The sequence below is a fragment of the Lepidochelys kempii genome, chromosome 18 (assembly GCF_965140265.1).
Source record: "Lepidochelys kempii isolate rLepKem1 chromosome 18, rLepKem1.hap2, whole genome shotgun sequence".
Classification (NCBI taxonomy): domain Eukaryota; kingdom Metazoa; phylum Chordata; order Testudines; family Cheloniidae; genus Lepidochelys; species Lepidochelys kempii.
This window is the reverse complement of record NC_133273.1, coordinates 8,380,844-8,405,102: the sequence shown is the minus strand read 5'-3', so window position 1 is coordinate 8,405,102 and position 24,259 is coordinate 8,380,844. Positions and strand designations below refer to the sequence as shown.

Below are 24,259 nucleotides of genomic sequence, written 5' to 3'. Positions count from 1 at the left end.
CCCACCCCACATCTGCTCTCCTTGGCATTCTAAGCAGGCTGAGGGAGAAGAGAAGAGAAGAGAAGAGAAGAGAAGAGAAGAGAAGAGAAGAGAAGAGAAGAGAAGAGAAGAGAAGAGAAGAGAAGAGAAGAGAAGAGAAGATGCTGGGTTCTTACCTGCAGGTCGAGGGCGTTGGAGGAGAAGGCAGGTATGTGGCATGCCAGGATGGGACACCAGAAGGGAGCTTTGCTTTTCTTGTCTTCGTCAGGACACATCCATCCAGGCTGGTTCTCCTCCCCTGTGGCAAGCGGAGCAGGCAGGGGAAGTTAACAGCTTTGCAGGTCTTCATATAGACCATTCCCTCCCGCCCAGCGCTCCCCGAATCCCTCCAAACACGCAGAGCCGAGGGGATCAGAGCCCCAGCTGTCTGTAAGCTCCAGAAGGGGTCTTTGCCCATCGCACCAGGAAAAGAGAGGTTTCAAGCCCTGCTTCTTCGAGAAAAAATGTCCCCATCCAGCAAGAAACTAGAAGCGGGCCCCAAGTCACACCACTGGGAGCTGGGTTCTAAAGTGCTCCCTGCCCTCCAGTTGGGGGAGTGCAGATCCCGCTGAAGTAGTTATGTGGCCTCCAGCACTATTGCACAAGACGACCTCGCGAACAATGTATTTATCCTTACAGTGCCCCTGTGCTAGCATCAGCCCGATTTCACTGACGTGGAACTAAGGCTCAGACGACTGAGTGATGTGCCCAAGTAGAAGATCTGGGACGAGAACCCAGATCTCCGAAGTCCCAGTCCAGTGATTAACCAATAGGACAGCCCATTTACAGACAGGAGTAGAGATCAGCAGCCGCGATATTACCATCCAGTGCTCCAACTTTCAAGGGTGCTGGCCCAGCATCATTTATAGCCGAGGACACACTAGAAGCCATGAGCTAACATCACACATTTCTCACGACATGGCTTCCCTACTTTTATTTCCTACTTTTCTCCAAACAGCCTCTTCTGTCCCCACCCAGCTATTGTTTTAGCAGGGAGCCGGGGTGGGGACAGATCATATTTGCAAGATCCCCATACGTGGCTCAAAACTAGGTGGGGAATGCAGGGCTCCAAGGAGAGTCCCATCCTTGAGTCCAGCAGCTCCTTGCATGGTGACTGCCCACGTCATGTATCTTATTTAGTCACTTTCTAGACATCATTTCTCACGTACGCACCTAGCCCAGACGCCCTGGCCTGGAACACTGGCTTGCCCAGCCAACCATGGGTAGTAGCTGCACCCAAACCGCTCCGAACCCCTCTGCACCTTAGCTGCCCAAATTGCTGCAGGAGACTAGTCTCTGATGGACAAGACAGAGGAACTTCTACAACTAGAGAAACTTCTGCCAGCAACACTCCTCCTCCAACACAAGGAGGAAAGTCAACAAGAGCCCCTCAGCCGACCCAATGGGCTCATTTCATCTGAACGGCTCCCAGGACGTTCTCTGAAGAGCACCACCCTATTGCTCCCAGAATGGATCCTTCCCTTTCCAGCTGTGGTCAGAAGACCAGACACCTTCATCTCACCTTTAATGCACAGGGGATGGAGGCTTGGGGTAGGTCCACACTGCAACCAGAGGCGTAACTGCAGCTCAGGTAGGATACCCGAGCGAGCGTTAAGCTAGCTAGCCTGGCTAAACAGCAGTGAAGACGGGGTGACACGGACTTCAGCTTGGGCTGCACAACCCCCACCACAAATCTGTGTGCACACTGAGTGCTAGCCAGCACTGGGGTCCAGGCCACCACATCGACACTGCTATTTTTAGCCACTCTCGCTAGATCAAAGCTAGCTCGGCATGCCTATGCCAGCTGACTCGGGCTCCCAGTGCTCAGGTGAAAGGGCTGTTTAATTGCAGTGGAGACATCGGGCCTGGGCTCTAGGACCCTGCAAAGTGGGAGGGCTCTAGAGCTTGGGCTCCAACCCACGCCAGAGCATCTCCATGCAGTTAAACAGCCCCTTAGCCCGAGCCCCACAAGTAGGAGTCAGCTGGCACAAGCCAGCTGCGGGTGTCTCACCGCAGCGTAGGAATCCAGAGAAGGGACAAAGCACCAGCCTGCCCCTTCCCTGACTAAGAGGGCAATGCCCTATGGCACACTGCTTAGGGTTTGCCTAGCCTAGTTTTCAAATGTGCCACATGATGGGGATTCCCCCTAGCGTTTCCCTTGGGTATCTGTCCTTCAGCTGAATCCGTTGCACTGCCAGAACAGCTTCCCCTAGGTTTAGCTTAGTTTTCCCCAGTTTGGAGTTTGACCCCCTCTTGCTCCCCAACTCTGAGCCTTCTTAAATTATTTCGCATAACTCCACCCCTCCACTTCTTTGCATTACCATGCCATGAATCAGGCCCAGCCTCCTTTATAACATGACCAGATAGAAAAGCCTCCAAACTTCTTGTGCCTGCTGTGATCGCCGCAATACCTGAACAAGAGGTCTCTGGCCCCACTGGTCTCTCTTGCATATGGCTGACCCCAATACAACTCTGTTCGAGCCAGCAGAGATACTCCATCAGACTGAGCTTTCTGCGCTCCTTCCCCAGCACGTGGTTCATAGTCGCTCTCTGCTCCTTCCTGGAGACAGCTTCTGGACCTTATTATCAGGCTACATTGAACATGTATGCAGAAGCCTCACTTGGAACTGGATCCTGCCCAGCAGCTAAAGCTCCTGGTTTAGGAGCACCTGTCAGTGAGGCTTGATTTCTTGCAGCTTAATTTATATCCCAGATCAATAAAGCATGATAGAGTAACTGATGGGAGAAAGATCATTGTGCCACTTAAGATAATTGTGCCACTTAAACCTTAGCTGAGCGCCATATACCTCCCCTCCCACAGAAGATGACATTCTTTTACGGTATGGGGGGGGGGGGAGGGATAGCTCAGTGGTGAGCATTGGCCTGCTAAACCCAGGGTTGTGAGTTCAATCCTTGAGGGGGCCATTTAGGGATCTGAGGCAAAAATTGGGGATTGGTCCTGCTTTGAGCAGGGGGTTGGACTAGATGACCTCCTGAGGTCCCTTCCAACCCTGAGATTCTATGATACGCTAAGAACTTCCCTGCTCTGGTCACGAAAGGGTTAACATGCAGGCACTGCTTGAATCTCTGAGTAGCCACACTAGCCCCTGGCAGTGACTGGGTGTAACCAGAAAAGCATCCGAGATTCAGCCCTCGCAGAACTCAGCCAGGCAAAGAGAAGCTGTTCAGAGTCTAGGGAGGTATCCAATGGGATACAGATTGGACACCACGCTCCAGTGTACCATAGGGACTAACCCCAGACTCGGCGGAGTGGGGTCCCCCCGCCACCCCGCAGGTCTTTGCAGTCTCTGATCCCGCGCGTGGGAAGCCCCACCAGGCTGATAAACCTGTTGGTGCAGAACGGCTTCCTGGGCTTTGCCCGGTCATTTCTAACCGACGCCAAAAATAGGGGGGAAAGCAGCCAGAAGGCCCAGCATTCCAGCTGGAGTTTTCCTTTGCTCAATTCCATCCCGTTACGCCCAGTTATCCAAATCCCACATGGGTGTCGGGAGCAGGACGCCTACTACTCCACCCGGCTGATCAAGGATTATGCTATCACCCACCTACTGAATGCAGCTGGCCATCCTATAGGACAGAGCTGGGTGTCAGCACAAACCCCTTGAGACAGACACGACAGGGGAAAGGTTCCCTCTATAGGTACCTCTACACAGCAAAAGATGTGCAGGGGCTAGGCCTACCTGTGCTAATCTGAATGTGGCTAGCAGCGAACACAGTGCAGGATGGATAGTGCAAGCCCGGAGCGGACCCCGGGTACACCCTCATCTTGCTAACTGTGGTGTAGTCACTGCTATGTAGTACCCGCGCTCACTGGATTCAAGGCTTTTGCTGTGTAGACACAGACATACCCTGTATCAGCTGTGATGAGCACCTCTCCATTGACTAGGCGGCTTAGACCAGTGTTTCTCAACGTCGGGTCCGGCTCTGGTCCCCAAGACCTCCCTGACACTTTAGGAAGGCAGCAAGCCAGTCCCTGGTATCACAAAGGTTGAGAACCATTGGCTTTGAGCTTTAGGATGAAGAGCAGATTTGGTCAAAAAAGTGTTTAAAATGCATACGGCTTGTCTGCTCCCGAAGAACCTAACAGGGGTGGAACCAGCATTAGCCACAAGGAAATGTCAGGGGCTGGCATTTCCAAGGACTAAGAGCGGTTCTTTCTGCTTATTCACCTTTTCTCACGCACTGAGCTCTCGACTGCAGCACGGAGCAGAGAGAGCCAGGCCCGAGTAGTGACAGCAAAAAAAAAAAGGGAAAAGAAACAACAAAACATTTCTTCACATGCAGCTTTAATGCGTTTTTATTCCTAACTGGTGGTTACAGGATTTCCCCGCAGGCATCCCAGATAAAAAACAAACTATTAAAAACAAGAGAATCAAAACTCCTTCCAGCCTGGGGGAATCCAGGCATTCAAATAAGATTTCAAATGAATTTTTCTTCCATTAAACTTTTTTTTTTTGCTTCAGTGGCTGGTGGAGTTGAATAGAAACAAAGATAAGAAGGGACGCAAGTGTCACCAGGGAACTCTCTGCTGCCGGGGGACCTGAGAGTGCAGGGGAACTGCGGCCGCCCAGAATTATCTGCCTGCTTTCTTTCCCCCGTTTAATGAAGAGATCAAAAGGGAAACCGTGCTCTGAAAAGCAATTCCACCAATGACATTGTGGGGTTACACAGACGCTTGCGATAAACTTCCAGAGGGGATGTGCTCCATTTACAAAACACGGGAAGATATGAAGCCGCCCTTTGCGGCACGCTCTACCTTAGATGTGACAAAGCAGAGATCAGGCGTGGCTTTCCAAAAGCGACTGGTGAATTTGGGTGCCTCGGTTCTGGGGCTCCCAAATTAAGACCCCTTAAAAGGGGCCCAATTGCCAAGCACCCACCCTCTGAGGTTCAAGGCCCTCTAAAGCGTCTCAGACGAGGTACCCCACACCACTAGTCAATGTTAAAAATCTTGGCCGTTGCAATGGGATCTTTCTGCTGCCAGTGACATAAGTTATAGCCTGAGTCCGACGGGGCATGGCACAGATTTTTTCTAAGATTATGTGGAAGATCAGCAGTTTCTGCATCTGCACCGTGGTTTCACACCCCCGGCACTTTTTAATGAAAAGCAGTCCAGGCAGTTCTAGTCCTGATCACAGACACTGGACCAACACCCTGATCCCAACATCGCCGCGTTGTTCAGACCAGACGTCTCTTTAGGCAGACATCTTAGGGCCTAATCACATCAGCCACACTGTCAGAGGCTCGTTCACCTGCACATCTACCAATGTGATCTATGCCATCATGTGCCAGCAATGCCCCTCTGCCATGTACATTGGTCAAACTGGACAGTCTCTACGTAAAAGAATAAATGGACAGAAATCAGATGCCAAGAATTATAACATTCATAAACCACTCGGAGAACACTTCAATCTCTCTGGTCACTTGATTACAGACCTAAAGGTCACAATATTACAACAAAAAGACTTCAAAAACAGACTCCAACGAGAGACTGCTGAATTGGAATTAATTTGCAAACTGGATACAATTAACTTAGGCTTGAATAGAGCCTGGGAGTGGATGTGTCATTATACAAAGTAAAACTATTTCCCCATGTTTATTCCCACCCCCACCCCCCCGCCCCCGCTTCTCAGACGTTCCTGTTAACTGCTGGCAATGGCCCACCTTGATTATCAATGCAAAAGGTTTTTCTCCCCTCCGCCCCGTTCTCCTGCTGGTAATAGCTCATCTTAAGTGATCACTCTCCTTACAGTGTGTATAACACCCATTTTTTCATGTTCTGTGTGTATATAAATCTCCTCACTGTATTTTCCACAGTATGCATCCGATGAAGTGAGCTGTAACTCACGAAAGCTTATGCTCAAATAAATTGGTTAGTCTCTAAGGTGCCACAAGTCCTTCTTTTCTTTTTGCGAATACAGACTAACACGGCTGCTACTCTGAAACCTGTCTTTAGGCAGAGCGTGTCATCTCCCTCTGGTTAAACCTTGTGGCCTTTTCGGCAGTTAAAGCTATCTGACTTGAGGTGTCTACATACGGGGTCACCTTGCATATGGGCACGTCATACCTACATGTACATACATGCCATAGCTAAGGCACCTTTGCTGCCCTCTGCAAAATGGCCAGGTTCCAAGCCACAGGCTTCCATCCTGGGTCCCCTAAGTTCATGAACTTTCAGAAGAACTCAGCTTCTATTTAGGTACTAAAACAAGAGTCCGGATTTTCATCGGCACTCAGCACTGTTTGTGATGGTAGCTGCTAAGCGCGGCGCTCTGTGAAAAATCCGGTCTCGATGGCGGATGCTGAGCTCTTGCAAATCGACCCTGAGCTCTTTGGAAAGCCAGACACCTTTTTTATCTCATCCTCTTCTTCTTTGCACGGAGTCACCTGCAGAACAGACCTCACACCAGGGCCTTTCCAAGGATGGCACCACACAGTGCTAGGAGGTCAGAAATACAACTCAGTAAGGAGAAGGGCTGGTGGGCAACTGTTCCATAGTCAGGATTCTCAAGGTTGGCCGGAAGGTGGCCCCACTAGGAAGTCTCTGTCCAACATGCTGCAAGACTCCAGCAGTACCTATTACCCGTGGGCTCGGGAGGCATTAAGGTTGCATGCACACAGATCCGTTCCAGGCCGTGTTGTCCGAACAAGGAAGTTTGGAGAAGGGACAAACAGCAGAATCCTGCAGCATGGCAATAAGAACCAGGCAGTCTCCAAGTGCTGGCCCATTTCCTCAGCATTCAGAGCTAACACAACTCAAGAAAGCCCCCAGGCAGTAATAGCTGGAGTTATTTATTTCATGGATTTCCAGGGCTTTCCATGGTTGCGGCTGCTAGGCGCTTTAATCAGAGAAAATTAAATGCAAAACAAAGAGCCTCAATCAAATGCTGCACACAAACGTGCCTTGCCCTGAAGGTCAGTGAGAAAGCCAGGTGCAGCCTGGGAAGGAACAGGCAGATGCAGCCATGCCACTGGCTCAATGCTCTGAAGCCCAAAGCGTGGCCTGCAGCCACCTAAGATGAAACCTGCAGTCAGTTCAGCTCCTTCTACTTGGATTCAGTTAGGAACACAGGATTTGCCACATTGCACCAGGCTGGGGTCCATCTTCTAGAGCAATCTCCTGTTTTCAACGGTATCCAATTCCACCTGCTTCATAGGCCATTGTGATCTTCTCGTTTGACCCTCCCCTGTAAACACAGGCCACAAGGTGGTGTCCAAAGCTACCGCTCAGCCTTTGAGAGAGATGGAAAAATAAAAGGCGGGTCTGGCTGGCTGAGATCCCACCCGAAGAGGAGTAAAATGGGGTCCTTGCTATAGAAAGGAGCAAGGGGGACAGAGCAGGTGCCAGGGAAAGAGGGGTGAGGCACTCAAAGTGCCTAGCCATGACACACACTGCAAGGGTCTCCTAAGAGCTGTAATTTCATTTGAGCCCCTGGCTGGTTTTCTTCCCTGCAGAGAGTGAATGCTCAACGTTGAGCTGTAGGGGCTGGGTTCCTCCCTCACGGTTCTCTCAAACATAGCCAGGCTCGCTTTCATGTGGATGCCAGCCATGGAAGAGGCCTAGAGAGTCTCCGCTCTCCCCTCCTCTGCTCCAGACAGCACAGGGAAAGATGCCCCATAGAGGAGATATGCCAACCTCCCTGAGGCACGATCCATAATTGTTCCTGCTCCTAAGACCTCCGATCAGAGGCCAGATGGACATTCTCCCCACACACACACCCCCACATGCCCTGGTAAGTAAATCTAATTAAGTAGCTCAAAGCAGTCAAGAATTCCCCCCACCAATTCTGGTTTTAGAGACTCAGGGAGAAGGCCTGACTGAGGCCTGCCGTATGACACTGCTGAGACTGTTCCATCTCCCGGAACGTGCTGCCTTCAGGGGACATCTGTGGGCTTGGTTACTTGAACTCTGATTTAGTTACACTTAAGCCAGGGGTGCCATTTAAATAGGGGTGGGCAGTAGTGCTCCGTCCCCTCTCTGCGCGTCATACCAGGCAGGAGAACAGAGCAGGGGTAGCCCCAAGAAGAGCCCCTCATGCCAGGCAGAGCCAGGTGTCTTGGAACGTGCTGGGGGACAGGGCCTGCAACCTCTCTGCATAACCTGCCTGCCTGGGGTGGCCGCACTAACATGCAAGCACTGAACTGCAGGAAACGCACTTTAAGCATCAGCGTGGCCATTGTGTGGCAGCCCACCAAACCCAATGGGGATGGACAGAGGGATAGTGCCCCAGGGTGCATGTGTGCAGAGAGGGGTGATGGCCTGAGGGCTGGGGCAGGGGGGAGTGCGCCTGTTGGCGTGCAGATGGATGGTACCCCAGGGGTTACTGGGGGAGGGGAAGGGATGGTGCTCGGGGAACTTGGAGGGGGCATGTACATGCAGAGGGATGGTGCCATGGGGTGTGGGGTTGTGTGCATGCAGAGGGATGGTATTCCTGTATGTGCCAGAAGGCCAAGAGGGATGGTGCCAAGGGGCTATGTGCGCAGAGGAATGGTTCCCTGGGTGAGGTGCATAAAGGGAATTGGTGCAGTGTTTTTTTGACTTGCTAATTAGCTTTAGCCATCACACTGCTAGCATCAGCCATGGACATCATTTCCAAACAGGGGATGGGGCACTCTGTCAGCTTAACGCCTGGTGTTTCTGTTCTCTCCTTACCTAAACAAGTTGGTGAGCAGAGAAAGCTTAATGCTATTTAGTGCTTCAAAGACAAGCCCTTCCCCGGGAAAAAATATTCCTTGTTTTATATCCTTAACTATCCTTCCCCTTCACTCTGCACCCTGAGGGCAGATATCTTGGAGTCACCTCAACCGCAAACTCTCTTTTCCCTCACTACCACCACTCACAAGCTGTAATTCTAAAATGGCAGTTACCCAGTTTCCCCCTGAGCCTCAGTTTGAAGAAGGTATAGGCTGGGATGCGATTGGCCCAGTCTGTAGTTTAAAAGGTTGGTTTTGGAGTCTTTCCTAAGCCCTGGGGAAGAGAAGAAAAGTCACCGGCCCCTGCTTTGACCCTCTTCCAATTGGGAACACGCTGCATCCCGATTTGGGATAGGTACTTAAGCACATGCTTTAACCTGAGCACGGTCAACAGATCTCAAACACAAGCTGAAAGTCAAACGTGTGCTCAGGTGCTTTCCTGAATCAAGGCCTCAACGAACTGATGAAAAAACCAGCCTGCCTCGTGAGAGGCTGGCGTATATAAAACTCTGACTGACTGAGAGGATACACCAGGCTACTATGCAGGACGGTACATTTTCTGTACATTGGGTAAGTTTCACCAGAAAGGTTGCCAAAAACAACTAAAACTTTCAACAGTTTGTCCAGATGGAAATGGACATTGGGAACTTGTTACTGGTTTCCCTGAAGAATCCTGGGCCTTCCCCTCCATCAGCTGTTGCCTGTTTGTGCTGTGTTAGTAATTTTGTTGTAGGAAACCTACATGAAACCCACAAATACTCCCAAAATAGACTGATGTTTTTTACATTTTATCCTTAGCTTCCAGGGGCCTAAGCACCCTCGGGGCTGCTGCTGCAAGATGCCTCCCCCGGACTGAAATCAGAACCGGCACCCTGACTTAAGCAGTTCCTCTATGGAATCATAGAATCATAGAATATCAGGGTTGGAAGGGACCTCAGTAGATCATCTAGTCCAACCCCCTGCTCAAAAGCAGGACCCATCCCCAATTAAATCATCCCAGGCAGGGCTTTGTCAAGCCTGACCTTAAAAACTTTTAAGGAAGGAGATTCCACCACCTCCCTAGGCAATGCATTCCAGTGTTTCACCACCCTACTAGTGAAAAAGATTTTCCTAATATCCAACCTAAACCTCCCCTACTGCAACTTGAGACCATTACTCCTTGTCCTGTCCTCTTCCACCACTGAGAACAGTCTAGAACCATCCTCTCTGGAACCACCTCTCAGGTAGTTGAAAGCAGCTATCAAATCCCCCCTCATTCTTCTCTTCCGCAGACTAAACAATCCCAGTTCCCTCAGCCTCTCCTCATAAGTCATGTGTTCCAGACCCCTAATCATTTTTGTTGCCCTTCGCTGGACTCTTTCCAATTTATCCACATCCTTCTTGTAGTGTGGGGCCCAAAACTGGACACAGTACTCCAGATGAGGCCTCACCAATGTCGAATAGAGGGGGACGATCACGTCCCTCGATCTGCTCGCTATGCCCCTACTTATACATCCCAAAATGCCATTGGCCTTCTTGGCAACAAGGGCACACTGCTGACCCATATCCAGCTTCTCGTCCACTGTCACCCCTAGGTCCTTTTCCGCAGAACTGCTGCCTAGCCATTCGGTCCCTAGTCTGTAGCTGTGCATTGGGTTCTTCCGTCCTAAGTGCAGGACCCTGCACTTATCCTTATTGAACCTCATCAGATTTCTTTTGGCCCAATCCTCCAATTTGTCTAGGTCCCTCCGTATCCTATCCCTGCCCTCCAGCGTATCTACCACTCCTCCCAGTTTAGTATCATCCGCAAATTTGCTGAGAGTGCAATCCACACCATCCTCCAGATCATTTATGAAGATATTGAACAAAACCGGCCCCAGGACCGACCCCTGGGGCACTCCACTTGACACCGGCTGCCAACTAGACATGGAGCCATTGATCACTACCCGTTGAGCCCGACAATCTAGCCTAACTTTCTACCCACCTTATAGTGCATTCATCCAGCCCATACTTCTTTAACTTGCTGGCAAGAATACTGTGGGAGACTGTGTCAAAAGCTTTGCTAAAGTCAAGATACAATACATCCACTGCTTTCCCTTCATCTACAGAACCAGTAATCTCATCATAGAAGGCGATTAGATTAGTCAGGCATGACCTTCCCTTGGTGAATCCATGCTGACTGTTCCTGATCACTTTCCTCTCATGTAAGTGCTTCAGGATTGATTCTTTGAGGACCTGCTCCATGATTTTTCCGGGGACTGAAGTGAGGCTGACTGGCCTGTAGTTCCCAGGATCCTCCTTCCCTTTTTTAAAGATTGGCATTATATTAGCCTTTTTCCAGTCATCCGGGACTTCCCCCGTTCACCATGAGTTTTCAAAGATAATGGCCAATGGCTCTGCAATCACAGCCGCCAATTCCTTCAGCACTCTCGGATGCAACTCGTCCGGCCCCATGGACTTGTGCACGTCCAGCTTTTCTAAATAGTCCCTAACCACCTCTTTCTCCACAGAGGGCTGGCCATCTATTCCCCATGTTGTGATGCCCAGTGCAGCAGTCTGGGGGCTGACCTTGTTAGTGAAAACAGAGGCAAAAAAAGCATTGAGTACATTAGCTTTTTCCACATCCTCTGTCACTAGGTTGCCTCCCTCATTTATTAAGGGGCCCACACTTTCCTTGGCTTTCTTCTTGTTGCCACCATACCTGAAGAAACCCTTCTTGTTACTCTTGACATCTCTCGCTAGCTGCAGCTCCAGGTGCGATTTGGCCCTCCTGATTTCATTCCGAGCAATATTTTTATACTCTTCCCTGGTCATATGTCCAACCTTCCACTTCTTGCTGACGTGCTTGAATGGAAGTTTTGTGCATTCTAGATTTGTAATTTTATGATGTTTTCTGGCTACCCAAACCTGCTTTCTGGTTTCTGACAGGCACTTGCACAACACCCAGCACTAAAACACCCGGGAAGACGGGGGGGGGAAGCTTATAAAAGCAGAGAGGCATGAGTCAGAGAAAACTGCACCATCGCATCCCTCTCTCATTTCTGACACTGCCGGCAGGGGTGTGCGGGGGGGCGGGAGAGAATTCAGCAAACCACCTCCCAGGTAGTTCTCCACCATCACTGCCACCTCTCAGTCAGCCCAGTGCCTCCTGCAGCAGAGAGAGACTGCAACAGTTGCTAACACTTGGGTCTTAACCACTATTCACCAAGGGGGGGCCCCCATGATGAAAGACCGCACAGCTTCCATTAATACAAACATCCCTGATGAAATCGCCCTGGTATTCGACTGCGTGCTGTGCACCAGAACCAAAGATCTGCAGGCAAGAAAATCAGAGTGTTGCCTTTTAATTAATCCCCGATGAAGCAGTAAGAATGATGAAGGAATAAGCTTCCAAGGCATCAAAGGCAACGGGAAGTCACCCCGATAAGAGAGACCTCTTTCAAGCCCTACATCTGATGTGCACAAACCAAGCCGGACTTCATGAACCAAGCCCACCTTGACCATGGTGCTCCACTGCCCTGCAGTTTGCACAGTCATTTGCACCAGTGCAAAGCGAGAGTGAACCACGAGCAAATCAGCATGGGAGCCTTTCACCCTGGGTGAGTCCACCCGGCAGTGGAGAACCGAATCCCTTGATCTTAATGGAGCAACGCGCAGGATTGATTTGGCCCATCGCTAAATCCCTCTTTGACTTGGATAATGGGCATCCAGCGTTCTGCTCTGGAGACTCCTGGGTAACACTGAGGAGCTAAAGACCTTTCCTAGTCAAGCGCTTCTTTGCAGCTCTGATAGGGCTTCAACGCTCCCAAGTTTCAGCCTGCGCTTGGCACATTCCCATAATGTCACGTGCTGGGCAAGGAGCTCTGATACTTATTTTTCCTGACCTATCAAAGGGAACACAGACATCGACAGGCCCTCCCTGCCCCACCCCTTAATTTGCATTCAGAGGGATGCCCTGCCCATGCAAACAGGATTACTCACGCAGTCCTATCTTCGCCAAGTGCAGGCGGTTCACCCAGGAGATCTTGCTCAGTGGGTTTGGGGTGATGAAGACCACCATGAAGCTGATGGGGCGGCCAGACCTGCAGCAGGAGGACGATGGAGGCTAGAATTTAGCTCCATTCTGATCTGACTGAAAGGCATTAATGGACCCAGGTGCCTAGTACCACCCCAGCCCTTGCGTAGCTAACTTCTGTGCCAAAGGGCACTTCACCCACCACAGAAGTGCAACCACCCCTGCACAGACAGGCAGTAGCTGTTTAATAGGGCACACGGGGGCCATAGAGAAAAGGGTAGGGCTGGAAATGCACTGACCATGCGGCGGGCAGGCCAGGAGTTTACATACGACATTATTGAGACAGGGAGATCATCCTGTTGTGGTTTCAGTTTACTACGGTCATAGGACTCATCTTTGCAGCAATTAGAGTCACTTACATTGTATATCACCAGACATGGCCTGCAGCTGTCCCAGGAGTCACAGCCAGGGGCTGCCTGGGGGTGCACAGAGCGGTTCCTGCCCCGGCACTGACCTGCTGAGGCAGCTGCTAGTTCTTGGGCCATGACCCCCATGCCCGGCAAAGCACAGGGCCTGGAGAGGCTTTACAGGCTATGCCCTGACCTGGCAGAGCCTGAGATGTTAGACTGAGGAACTGCATCTCAGCGAGAATGGAGGAGGGGACCAGTAATTGCTGCATTTGTCTCAGCCAGCCGCCCTTCTCTCCGGACTAGATATAAGAGGATCCACAAGGGGAGGGAGGAAAAAGGAGCCAAGGTTCATCAGAAGCATATTGGGCCAGATCCTCAGCCAGTGTAAAGCAGTGCAGCACCACAGTATGCGGATTTCCACCAGCTCAGGATCCACCATGAATCTTCTTAGTGTCTCCCCAAAATCAGGGCATAATCCCAGGGTGGGGTGGTCCGTTGAGGAGGACATTCCTCCTTCCACCTCACCCCAAATTAACTGGGGGCTGGGAGGGGGTTTACACTTTCCTCCAAAGCACCTGGCATTGAACCAGTTGTTTGTTCTGGTACGTCCGGCCAGGCTGGGACAAGACAAGACTCGAGCTGCCCTGGCAACAGATGTGTACAGGGCACTAGGTATAAGTGAGACCTTATTACACGCTGGCATAGGCTTCCGTTACCTGAGACACGTACACCTGGACTGATCAAAGCATCGGAACATGCTGTAGCATACAATTCTGCATGGGCCTACCAGGAGACCGGTTAGAACGGCCCAATAGGCCTTTGCCCTCCGATTCCGTCTCCATGCTCAGAGGGATGCAGCAGGAAATGTCCTGCCCGTGGGATCTAAGAGCAGACTTACTTGTCTGTCTTCCCTGGAAGCAGGAGACGGAGGCGGCACTTGTTGGCCGAGTGGATCTCCTCCTCCTTCACTCTCATCATCCTCTGCAGGGCCAGGCACCAATCCTGGGCCACAGTCATGTTCAGATTCTGGAAGCAAGAGAGAAAAGGAAACCCCTAAGATGCAGGTATCAGAGCGTGGCAGAGAGGGCCAGGCAGGAGCCCATGAGTTACCATCAAATTGCACCCGAAGGCCCACCCAGGAACAGCAAAGAGCAGGGCTCTGGACTAGCATGGGCACCCACGAACCAAGTCCATCAGGAAGTTGGTATGTCTGGAGGTTCCTGGGGAAGCCAATGGCCATCCACAGGACATCCACAGAGCAAGGATCTGCCTGCCTCCCCAGCTAAAGAGCCAGCATAGCAACGTTGGTGTAGGGGCTTGGGAGGGGTACGTAGTGAGGAGGGATGGTTGCTTTAGAAGTAAGACAGTGGCAGAAACCTCATTCAGTGCCATTTTCTGCCCTGCTCCAAGGTTATGTTCTTTGTCGTTTGGACCACTAACTTGGCTTCCCCCAGCCTTGGTCCTGGCTAGTTATGTCCAAGTCACAAACCAGCTTGTGGTTCGCTGACCACAGGGGAAATAGCTCCATTTCTTTCGTAAATCCCATTCCCAACTGACCAGACACCTGCTGGCAGGAATCTGCTTGGAGAGACAGAGCTGACACTGACTGAAGGGGAACTGCCTGGCCATTACCTGGTAGGTGCCATGGAGGGTGCTGATGAGAAGGGTTATCTGCTCCACCACAGCCAGATCCTTCTGCAAATCTTGGAGCTCCTGGAAGAGCCGTGGAGGGCCCAGGTACACCTTATCTTGGGAGGAAAGCAATGCATTAGCAGGCAGAGAGGCTTGGTGGGTTTGTCAGCTGACCTTCCACTTTGGAAGACATGGCTTCAAATCCCAACTCGGTTCACAAGGGGAAGTAAGTTTGCATTTGCCCATCGTACAGACTGTCCCGGAACAGAAGAGCAGTGGGCACTAGAATTCAGGACTGGAGTACGTTAGCACGGCCGCACGGGGAAAACTTGCGCAGACCCTGCCAGTGCTACCCAGCCCCGGCTTTCCCAAGTGCCAAAATGCACTCGTGCTCTGAGCGGGGATTCCATGGAGCCCTTTTGCCATCACCACTCTGTGTCTTCTTCACAGCCAACCTCACAGGGCAGCATAGTCCTAAGTGCGGGGCTGCCTTTCAGACACCCCGTATTTTAAGGGCAGAAGGAACAATGAGGTGTCCAGGAACCCAAGTAGCAAAGGGCTCCGATTTCTGGCCCCTTGCTCTCAGGGGACACAAGCAACTTCCAAAACGTGTTTACTGCTTGCAGAAGTTTCTACATCTTCCGTTTCAATGCTCCCCACAGAGGAAGTCCCCTCTAGCCAGCAAACCAAAACAAAAAGGCACGGGCAACGTTTCGTTAAGCCATCAGAAAAACATCGCTGCAGAGGCCCAGCCAGCAACGGGCCTGGAGTCATTCCGGTGTTAGCCCTCACGTGACCGAGGAGTCGCGGGCTCGGCCAAGCTCTGAGTCTAACGAGCACCGAGGCAGGGGCCAGGTCTCTTGGTTCAGGAAAGACTCGATTCTTCCCCTTCCATCCCACAGGGGGTGCTGGCTAGAGTGGACGCTGCTCAGTTCGCTCACTGAAGAGAGCAGCTGAGCATTGATGGGGTGCTGCCACCCGGGGTGTGGGATCCCGAAGCAATGGGGTGGGAGGGAAGGGAAGGGCTGGGGAACCCCTCCTTTTGGGTCAATGGTATGAAGAAGAAGGCACCACGCTCTACCGCAACACCATGGCGCTTCCCAGTCAAATTCCCAGAATGACCCAGCTTGCACAGCAACGCCCTAATCACCCACCGCCACCACTGGAGTGAACCTGGGGCCAGGGGGCGGAACCGGGAGGCGGTGTGCACTGACGATCCCACAACGGAAATATGGCTGGCGCACACCTGGGGGCCAACGCGAGGATGGGACCCGGAGGGGCTGGAGCAGCCACTGTGGGGCCCAGGATTGGGCCAGGGATCAGATAGGAACTGCTGCACCACCGAGTCTCGGCAGATCCCCTCACTCCCCCTCCTATCCCTTCCCTCCTCTCCTCCCACCTCGCCCACTTGAACCTTTTGCACTAAAAACAGGGCTCTGCCACTGGAGCTGCAGGAGTAACTCCACTGGCTGGTAACAGTAGTAGACTCTTATCCTCAGCAAAGCAGCCACTGACTAGAGGAAGACAGAGCACACTAAGCCAGTGTGCTGTACCCCCTCCTCCGAGTGGATACTCACTGGACGACTGGCTGGCTGAAGCATGTTTTTTGGCTCCCGCGTTCTGGATGACCACGTTGTCTTTGTCGTATGTGCTGTTCTCCTGCCCAACTTCTACCACCTGCACCTGCGGGAGGGCAGTGTTCCATTTCACGACATACTTGGGGCCCAAAGGGACGAGACTGCTGATTTCCAGCTGGCCTCTGTGGAGAGGGAGAGTCTGTTATTCCCTAAAAAAGCGTCACTTACACTCCACCAACGTCCCCATCCCCAGCCAAGCCAGAACCCTGCGGCACCAAGAGGGAAGAGTCAGGTCATGCTAGGAGAACACCTCTAGACCAGAAAAATGCAGAAACATTTGCAAGCCCAGCTCCCTCTCCCTTGCTTAAAAACTTGCATTCCACACCCTGCACCAGCATATCCACCATAATCTGCACCCCCAACACATGGGGCAAAAAGACAAGACCACGTGCTGAGCCTACCTTGTACTCACGGGCCTGGAAAGAGAGAAGATTAACAAAGGTCATTACCACAAGTGCATGCAAGTCCTCCACTTCTCTCCCTTCCCTGGGTGTTGCAGCCACTATTTTCTACCCTCTGCTCTCAAGAGAGAGACCTGATCTAGTAGTTCTGGAAAGCAGGAAGTCCAGAGTTCAAATCCTGCCTCTGACACCATCTGTATTCTTAGGCAAATCCCTTAGGGCAAAGTGTTCTGATTCAGGGATGGAAATGCACATTCAGGCAACTGAAAGGGGCACTCAGCACCTTTGGAAATCAGGCTAGTCATAGAATGATAGAAGATTAGGGCTGGAAGTACCAGTCCTTCCCCGTGCACTGAGGCAGGACCAAGTAAAACTAGACCATCCCAGACAGGGGTTTGCCCAATCTGTTCTTAAAGACCCCCAGTGATGGGGATCCCACAGCCTCCCTAGGTAACCTGTTCCAGTGCTTAACTCTCCTTCGAGCGGGAAAATACTTTCCCACTATCAAACCTGAATCTCCCTTGCTGCAAAAAGTAATAAAATAAAATAAGCCGATTACTTCTCGTGCTACCCTCGGTGGACAATGAACTACTGACCACTGTTCTCCTGACAACAGTAAAGGGTTGTTATCATGTTTCCCCTTCAGTCTTCTTTTCTCAAGACTAAACACGTCCAATTATTTTAACTTCTCCTCCCACGTCATGTTCTCTAAACCTTTCAGTTGCTCTCCTCTGGTCTCTCTCTAACATGTTAACTTCTATGCGGGACCCAAAACAGAGGCCTCACCAGCGCTGAACAGAGCGGACCAATGTCTTCTTTAAGTGCCTAACCTCCAATATCCACACTGAAAAGTTTTAGCCTTAAATCTTTACTCCAGTCTATTATGATGCACTACAGGGCTTCAGTCACCGCATTCTCTTAACCCAAGGAACTCGACCCAGAGGCTGTAACAATGACGGGTAAATGAGATTGGGATAGAAATTATGGTTGCCGGGGACCCAGGGCAGCACTCTGCAGTAAGAGGATACACGGGGATCCAGGCTAGACAAGCTACACAGCATAACTGCAGGCAGACAGGGCAGGGCTGTAGGTGATCCCAGTTTGCAGCAGTGACTGGCCATTTACTGAGCCATCTTCACTGGTTAGAACACCTACACGTTTATAGCCACATAATGGAGCTTTTCTGCAGCAGCTCTTGGGTAACTTGCCAATGCTGGGGAAGTGCAATCAAAGGCATATTTTAAAGTCAAATGGCTCCTAATGTATCACTGGTATAACTGTCGAAGCCAATGGGATTACACCAGGGATCCATTTGACCCAAGGTTGCTAGAACGACTGCAAAGAAAAATGTCAAATCCCAGCAGAGATGCCAGGGTTTTCCTGGAGACAAAACGGAGACGGCACTTTATAAAGGTCAGCCTGCATCTTTTCAGTTGCATTTCATTGCGTGGAGCCTTGATACTGTATCTCTGTAGCTTCCTCCAGGGCTGCAGGGACAACATTTACGACGGGCTCTGGGAGGAAATGAACGCTGCCAACGTACTTGAAGTTGATGTTGGCGCACACCAGCATGTCATTCAGCAGGAACACCTTGCGCTCCTTCGATTTGATCAGCTGGCCACGGTCCCCGTAAACCGTCTCCGTCAGGGTCTCGCAAAGCAGCAGCTGGTGCTGCCCTGAATTCAGCAGCTGCAGAGGAAAAAGAGCAAGGAGGTCCTTTATTAGAGGAGCAGGGAGATTAGCTAGGATGTTCCCCTATCACGTGGGCATCACTGCCCCCTGCTGAATGGAATCAGAACTGCTCAGCTCTATGTCATAGGCCCTATATTGCGAACAGCTATTGGGGTTTCTCTTTTAGCTCAAGGGGCCTGGGCTTCCCGAGCAGGAGGATCCGAGTTCTGCCATGCAGTTCAGAGCGGGCCCGGTGCACAAAGCAGAGACAGCAGCCCTAACGGATTCATTACGGTAATGATTTGCTCCTGTACAGAGATTCATCCGATAGGACTCCACAGCATAACAGCAATGGCATACTGAGCTACAACCCAGCAGACCTGGCCCAGGGGCCACCTCAGAACTTTGTTCCTCAGTTCCAGAGTCTCTGAGCCCAGCTGCAGGAGGGGAAAAGGAGGACGGTGCTAACGACTGAGGGTAGATCTACGCTACGTTTTAAAACCCGTGGCAGCAAGTCTCTGAGCCCCCCAGTCCCCGCTTTGCGGGATCAGTCCCTTTGCTTTCATTTCCTCTGCAGAGCAGAGTGTGCCTTCGCTCACCCCGCAGCGCTGCCCAGTCACATGAGGTTCTGCAAACGCCTTGCCCTGGCTATTTCGAAATCCCGGGGACTGAGTTTCAGTCTCTCTTCTCTCAAGGAGTAAACACTAGGGGGCAGGGAGTGGGAATTTCCACCCAACGCTCTTTGATTTCGTGTAAACCAGAGACTCTCAGAGAAATAACGCAGCTTCTGGATGGCTAACGATGGCAGTTAGCCTGGCCGAGAGTCACACCGACTTATGGCATACACCCCCTTCTCCCATCTGAGAAACAGGAGACCAGCCATCCACCTGGGCTGCCCCCCGTGGCCTCTGAGCTGCGTCAGCCATCTGCAGTCACCTCGCCACGGACCAGCCTGTGCCGTGTGAGAGTAGGCAGGAGAGCCCCATTGCCAGCCAGGTAGTTAGCAGGGTAACAGCCCTGTTTTCAGGGACTGCCTTGTTGCTTTGACCCGTCTTTTGTAAGCCCCACCTGACAGGAGCCTGCTGAGATAGGAAAACTCGCAGGTCAGCCAAGGAGATGGGGGTGCCGCAGGGAACTCCCCATGGCCCCTCAGGTGAGCTACATTGTGCTGGCAACCTGCCCCCTCCATGAGGTCCTCCACCTGTCCCCCGCCCCCAACATGTAGAGTCCAATCTATTAGGGAGGAGGGGGTTGCTTAGCTGAGGGAGACAGCTGGCTCCCTCTCCTCACTCTCTTCCCACGCATACTAAGCCCAAATGCTCCCCCGCTTTGCACTCTGAACTGCCGCTCAGCCTAGCTGGGCTGTCACTGCACTTAGCCAGCTCAGACGAACCTCTGTGCCGGGCACCGGTGCATTGCCCCTGCCTCCCGTTCAATGCCTAGCAGCACTTGAAATGGCAAGGCTGGGTACCGGAGCAGCCCAAGTGCTCACACGGGTGAGAGTCTGCACAGCTGGCTAAGGAGCCACGAACCCAGGCCTTGGCTGGGCTAGACTGGCTGGGCGAGCTGGTAACAGCAGCCTGAAAAGCGAGAGTTTATCAGACGTCACAGACAGCCCATCCCCAAGTCTTGATGCATTCAAGGTGCTCTCAAATCAGAGCTTTCACTTTGAATAAGACACAGCCTCCATCCCTTCCTTTGGCAGGGAGCGTGCCCAGGCAGACTGCCTGGTTACTGTGCCCAGGCTTCCTGGCAGAAGCCCCCTTGCAGACAGCCAGGCAGATGCCAGCCAGCCAAGAAAGTTTGAGATGGATTTTAAACAGAGATGAGCACGAGCTGCAGAGTTCAGCTCCGGAGCAAGAGAGCGAGGTCAAATCAGAGGGATTCGAGTATGGGTCCAGCTCAGACAACACCATTCAGGCTCCAGAGATCTGTTCAAGAGCCAACACTCAGGGCCAGAAGCCACAGGCTGGCCACACCATCCTCCTGGTTACCTTGCCAGCCCTGAGAAGTGGAGCTGAGCAGATAAAGGACAAAGCCACGTCCAACTTGCCAAGAGTAGCGTGAAGGCCAGAAAATGGGGCCATTAGAACAGAGGACAAAGGGGTGGTGGAGTCTGCAGAGCACTCACTGTTGCATCCTGCCCTGCCCCTCTCCAGGATGCTTCTGAAGCTCCTGGGCTCACACCCGCAGCACAGAGACTTAGTGTAACTAACGGTTCCATTGCAGAGGGCAGGCTTATGGGGGTGAAACGACAAATAGTGAGCGACTTCAGCAGGCAGCCATGGGAAGGACGTTGGGTGAAGGCAGGGGGAGGATCCAGGAAGGAAGACGTTTTGGTCCTAGCACTGTAAGCTGGAGGACAGCACCACGGATCACCAGAGAAAGAAATTGGGAATTCTTCTGGCCAAGGGACACTTCAGCCACAACCCAGTCTAGTAGATTGTCTTTCCCACACCATGGTTGTACGCAGAATCCTCTCTGGGGGCCTCAGATATTCAGTCCAGGCTTTCTCTCTCCCCATTACCCCAACTGAATGGGCAGAGAAGATTCACAGGGACCACTGTGATCATCTCCGGACCAGTGCCTTCCTGCCCGGCACCAGCAAAGATGCTGTTAGTAAGTAGCTGCACACACCTGGCCACAGCCGGAGCAGGTAGATTCCTAAATTAGGGAGAGTTTTGTGCCCTGCCAGAAATGGATTCCAAACAAACATGTGGGGAGAGGAGAAAACCACCCCTTTCCATCCACCCTCTGCAATAGGCTACACCTGGGGGTGGGGGTTCCTAAGCTATTCACGTACACACACTGTCATCTAGTGGGCAGAGCTGGGAAGGGGAATTTCCCAAGCAGAGCAATTGCTTCCCCGACACTGAGCCCCACCCTGCAGACCCATCACTCAGGCGCTCAAGCCCCCACCTTGTTAAGGCTGCTGCGGTCGCTGACGCTCCTGATCAGCTGCTGGATCTCAGCAATCTGGTCGGCCACTCGCTTCTGCTCGTTGAGTTTCTCCGCCAGCGTCTCCAGCTCGGTGAGGGCGAGCTGGAGCGACAGCCTGTCCGGGTGGCCTGTCGGGGTGTTCTTCAGCATATCCTGGGGTGAAAGAGGGAGGGAGGAAAAATCAAGTCACCAGGGAAGGAGATCATCCCCTGGCAGGCCAAGCTGTGGGCCGGAGGGAGCCCCTGATGGCACGGTGCTCAGATTTTCAGAGGTGCTGAGGAGCTGTCACCCCCAAGAAGCATTCCTGAAAAAAAACTGGATTTTAGACAGGCCTGGCCTGCGCAGAGATTTGGGGAGCAGCAGCCACCCAAGCCAAACATGCATGTGCGCACACATAGGGACACTTTCTGCAGCCGCCAGGGTGATCAATGCACCACAGACTATTCCCCAAGGCACAGTGTGCAGCCCCGGGATGCTCAGCTGCCCTGCCCAGGTCCCTTGCCTGGAGGTTTCCCGGGCACAGAGAAGTGGGAGGAAGAGGTGTTGATTTTGTTTCGTTCTCCCACCGTGCTGAACTCAGGGGCCCCGATGGCAGACCCTCTGCTGAGTGGGAGCTTGTGACACCCTGGCACCCCAATATTCGCCACTGTCGTGTCATTAGGATATGTTCTGTACAAAGTATGCCTTCTGTGGTATCATTCTAAGAGTCTTGATCCGCTAGACAGTCATATCTTGCTGGATGATACGTGCGATCGTCGTATGTGAAGTTACGAAGTTTGGCTTTGTGTGTGTTACTGAAACACGTGGTGAGGTTGAAAAAAACACCCACAAGCAGCCTTTCCGGAACAACAGTAAAAAGGCCAAACAATGTGAATGGTTTACTGAGGAAATGCACACAAGCACAAGATTACCCCAGAACTGTGGACAATAGAAACCTCTCAGAGGTAGCACTGCACAAAGGGAACCGTTTGACCCAGATCATAGCAAAAAAGCTTTCCAGCAAGTGGGAAGAAGATATAGAAGGGGGAAATGACATCATGATGGTACCTCACTTTCCCCACAACAACATACCTGGAAACACCTGAGGAACAAAGACTGAACTGGGGGAAGTGATGGTCCCAGGCTAGAGGGATTTTTAGCCTGTGTATGAAAACCTGGGAAAGCCAAGGCAGCTTATGATTTAAGAATCTGCCAGCCTGTTTATCATTCAGGGTGAGAATTTGCTAATTCATATCCTACCCATCTAGTATGTTAAGATCAGTTTGCAGTTTTGTAGTTAATAAACTTGTTTTTGTTTTGTCTAAATGACTATGGAAATCATACTTGGGGCAGAAAGCTGTTGCATATCTTCCTCCACATTGAGGGAGGGGGCGAATTTCATGAGCTTACACTGTACAGTTTCCTGTGCAGCGCAAGACAGTATAATTTTGGGTTTTCACTCCAGGGTGGGGTATGTGCCTTAGCCACTGGGAAGTGCCTTAGCTGAGCCTTCCCATCTCAGCATCTGTGTGAAGCAACAGCTGGGTGTGTCCCTACCTGTGTGAATGCTGGTGAAAGAGCAAGCTTGGAGAGCTTGGCAACTTGTCACAGCACCACAGTGTGAAAGAGAGCCCAGGCTGGTGGGTCAGGCGAGCTCAGTGGTATCTCAGTTGTAAGTGGCACTCCGGGGGGAACCCATCACAGAGCTCTTCTGTACACATCCAGACAATGGGAGCTGGCCAGCCTAGGCTAAACCCTGGGCAGGGGTGCCGGAACAAGGGAGGTAAGGCCCCATCGCTTTTTAAAGGAAATAAGGGTGAGAGACAGGGCCTCGGGGGCGGAGAGGAGCAAGCAGGGGGCGGGGCCTTGAGGGGATGGGACTATGGTTTGGGCGCCAGTGGCCCCCCCATGTTTACAGACCTTCCGCCACTCCTGACCCTGGGAGTGGGTTTCAGATCGAATTTCTAGCAGGTCAAGGGACTCAGCAGATGTAAACCAACATCACTTCGCTGACTCCTGTGGAATTATCCCAGCTGAGGGGCTGATTCACAGACACCAGGCTGACTGTCTCCATCCTGCCAGCCCTGAGATCCAGCCCACTTCCCTGCCCGGCGGACCCATCCTATCGTCCCATTACCCCCCACCCCCCCAGTAAGAGAGCAGACTCCGGTTTAAGGTACCTGCAGCAACAGAATGAACTGAGGGAATCTTTGGATGGGCTTCACCATCAGCCCGTAGAGCGTGACCCGGTCAGGGCTTGCCATCTGCCGCTTCTGTCGAGACAAGAACAACCCTCTACCACCTGCACTTCAACCAGGATCTCTCAGAGCAGAAACCCCCTCACCGTTAGTCCTCTCTCCCCTCACCCACCCACCCCATGCCACGGATCTGGGTGGGATTCTTCGCTTTTTACTCCTCCACTCCGGCCCTCCCTCATTCCATTTTCATGCTTCCCTCACTCGCCCACCGCACCCTCTCGTCTGAGGTTAGATCAACGAGAGATGCTACAGAGCCGGAATAACTAACCCATCCTCCCCCGCCATGGCTCTGAGCCCGGCTTCACTCAGGACCCTGGGCTCCTGCAGTGGTTTGCATTGGCAGCAAGACTGCTGCTCTGGCTAGCAACTCGCCGCCTAACTTCACTCAAATGCAGCATTAGCAGATCACAGAATCATAGAATCTCAGGGCTGGAAGGGACCTCAGGAGGCTATCTAGGCCAACCCCCTGCCAAAGCAGGACCAATCCCCAACTAAATCATCCCAGCCAGGGTTTTGTCAAGCCTGACCTTAAAAAAATAGATAATGGTCTCCGTGGTACAGGCCTGGCAAGGGAAGGATGCCAGTGTTAAGAGATGGGTAGGGTACC

General features: G+C 52.1%; 1 protein-coding gene across 10 annotated transcripts in view; it reads right to left on the bottom strand.

Moving 5' to 3' along the window:
- ARHGEF10L (Rho guanine nucleotide exchange factor 10 like) overlaps positions 1-24,259 on the bottom strand; it is a 191,178-nt gene that overhangs the window by 49,722 nt on the left and 117,197 nt on the right. For 8 of the 10 annotated variants that reach the window (XM_073316338.1, XM_073316330.1, XM_073316328.1 and 5 more), the window contains 9 exons: positions 23,575-23,667; positions 21,395-21,568; positions 18,348-18,493; positions 16,805-16,819; positions 16,344-16,525; positions 14,767-14,882; positions 14,033-14,160; positions 12,691-12,791; positions 156-277 (listed from right to left, as the gene is read on the bottom strand). In XM_073316338.1, the coding sequence (XP_073172439.1) occupies positions 156-277; positions 12,691-12,791; positions 14,033-14,160; positions 14,767-14,882; positions 16,344-16,525; positions 16,805-16,819; positions 18,348-18,493; positions 21,395-21,568; positions 23,575-23,667 (1,077 nt within the window). The remainder of the gene's footprint in view (positions 1-155; positions 278-12,690; positions 12,792-14,032; positions 14,161-14,766; positions 14,883-16,343; positions 16,526-16,804; positions 16,820-18,347; positions 18,494-21,394; positions 21,569-23,574; positions 23,668-24,259) is intronic. The other 2 variants (XM_073316329.1, XM_073316337.1) reach the window with 1 other exon arrangement.